We start from the raw sequence: 1,258 nt of genomic DNA, 5'->3' as shown, positions 1-1,258 counted from the left end.
CACACACACACAACACAAACACACACACACACGATAACAACACACAAACACACACACACACACACACACACACACACACACACACACACACACACACACACACACACACACACACACACACACACACACACACACACACATATATATATATATATATATATATATACATAGATTTGTATAGACAATGAAATCTCATATATAGAAAATGACGCACACACAACGTAGCAGGCTCGACCTACCAATTCCGTTTCGCACTTCACGTCTGGGAACACGGTCTTCCAACGGCGCATGACTACACCTACAACCGTCACGTCATCTCCAGCCTTACACCTGTCTACTAAATCGTGCTCAAGGGTCACATGCATGCTTCTCGGGATCACCCCCATACCCAGGTTGTGAATCTGTTCCTGTATCTTGATCTCCTGCGATGTGGTAAAGTAGAGTGAGAAGGGATGTTGCAGCAGGGGTGTGTGAGTATACATACGCACGTACGATACGTGGTGCGGCGTACGCAGATATGTGCTGGCCATTCACACGCTACACAGATACACACTCACTGTGGTAAGGAAAGGGAGGGTGTCCTCAGCCAAACACAGGTTTGTACAGCCACATACAGGGTTCGGGGACAAATCGATGATAGGAAAAAATACGAATGTATATCTGAGAAAGCAACCCACAGACACAACAGAAAGCCAGTCGAGTGTATCGATTATTAGGATATGCTAAACCCAAATTTAGGGAGGACAAAAAATATTGCGAAGCAAAAGCGGCTGATGGGGACACAAAGGTATATCACAGGAAGTTCAACAGCCCCACCTTCAGCTACATTGCATACCTGAAAGTCGCTACAATAGGTTGGCATCCCAATACCGCTATCCGTCACTACGTCCACAAACCTAGTTGAGTTGCAGGGTGTCCCGTTGTCATTTTTTGGACACCTGGTGGGTTTGGGGATGCAGTTGTCCTGTTCATGGTCGCACTGCACAAAGAATACCTCGCCACACATAGTGCATGTGAACTCACGCTGATACTCCAGCATCCGGCGAGCACCTGATAGGTCAAGTGAAAGAAACTTGTACTTAGATGAAGGGCGAAACATAGGGATATATACTGACATGCGAAGAAGTGTAGTAAGTTAGGCTATGCGTGTTACATAATGCAAAATAGCAGCCGTGTTGGTCTTGCCGATCGTACAACAGTGACCCTCACCACCACGAGCAGACCAGCCACATATTTATACACACCCACAAATTTGACG

At 46.3% G+C, this 1,258-nt stretch overlaps 1 protein-coding gene across 1 annotated transcript; it reads right to left on the bottom strand.

Annotated features, from left to right (window-relative positions):
* Positions 1 to 239: 239 nt before the first annotated feature.
* Positions 240 to 422, bottom strand: SARC_16530 (hypothetical protein; the record flags this gene model as incomplete). The annotated part of the gene is made up of 1 exon (XM_014289366.1): positions 240 to 422. A coding segment is annotated over one exon (183 nt), but the record flags the coding sequence as incomplete, so codon positions are not given.
* Positions 423 to 1,258: the final 836 nt, after the last annotated feature.

This window comes from Sphaeroforma arctica (genome assembly GCF_001186125.1).
Source record: "Sphaeroforma arctica JP610 unplaced genomic scaffold supercont1.8288, whole genome shotgun sequence".
In the NCBI taxonomy this organism is placed as follows: Eukaryota; class Ichthyosporea; order Ichthyophonida; genus Sphaeroforma; species Sphaeroforma arctica.
The sequence above is the reverse complement of the archived record's forward strand: the minus strand, read 5'-3'. Positions and strand labels throughout refer to the sequence as shown.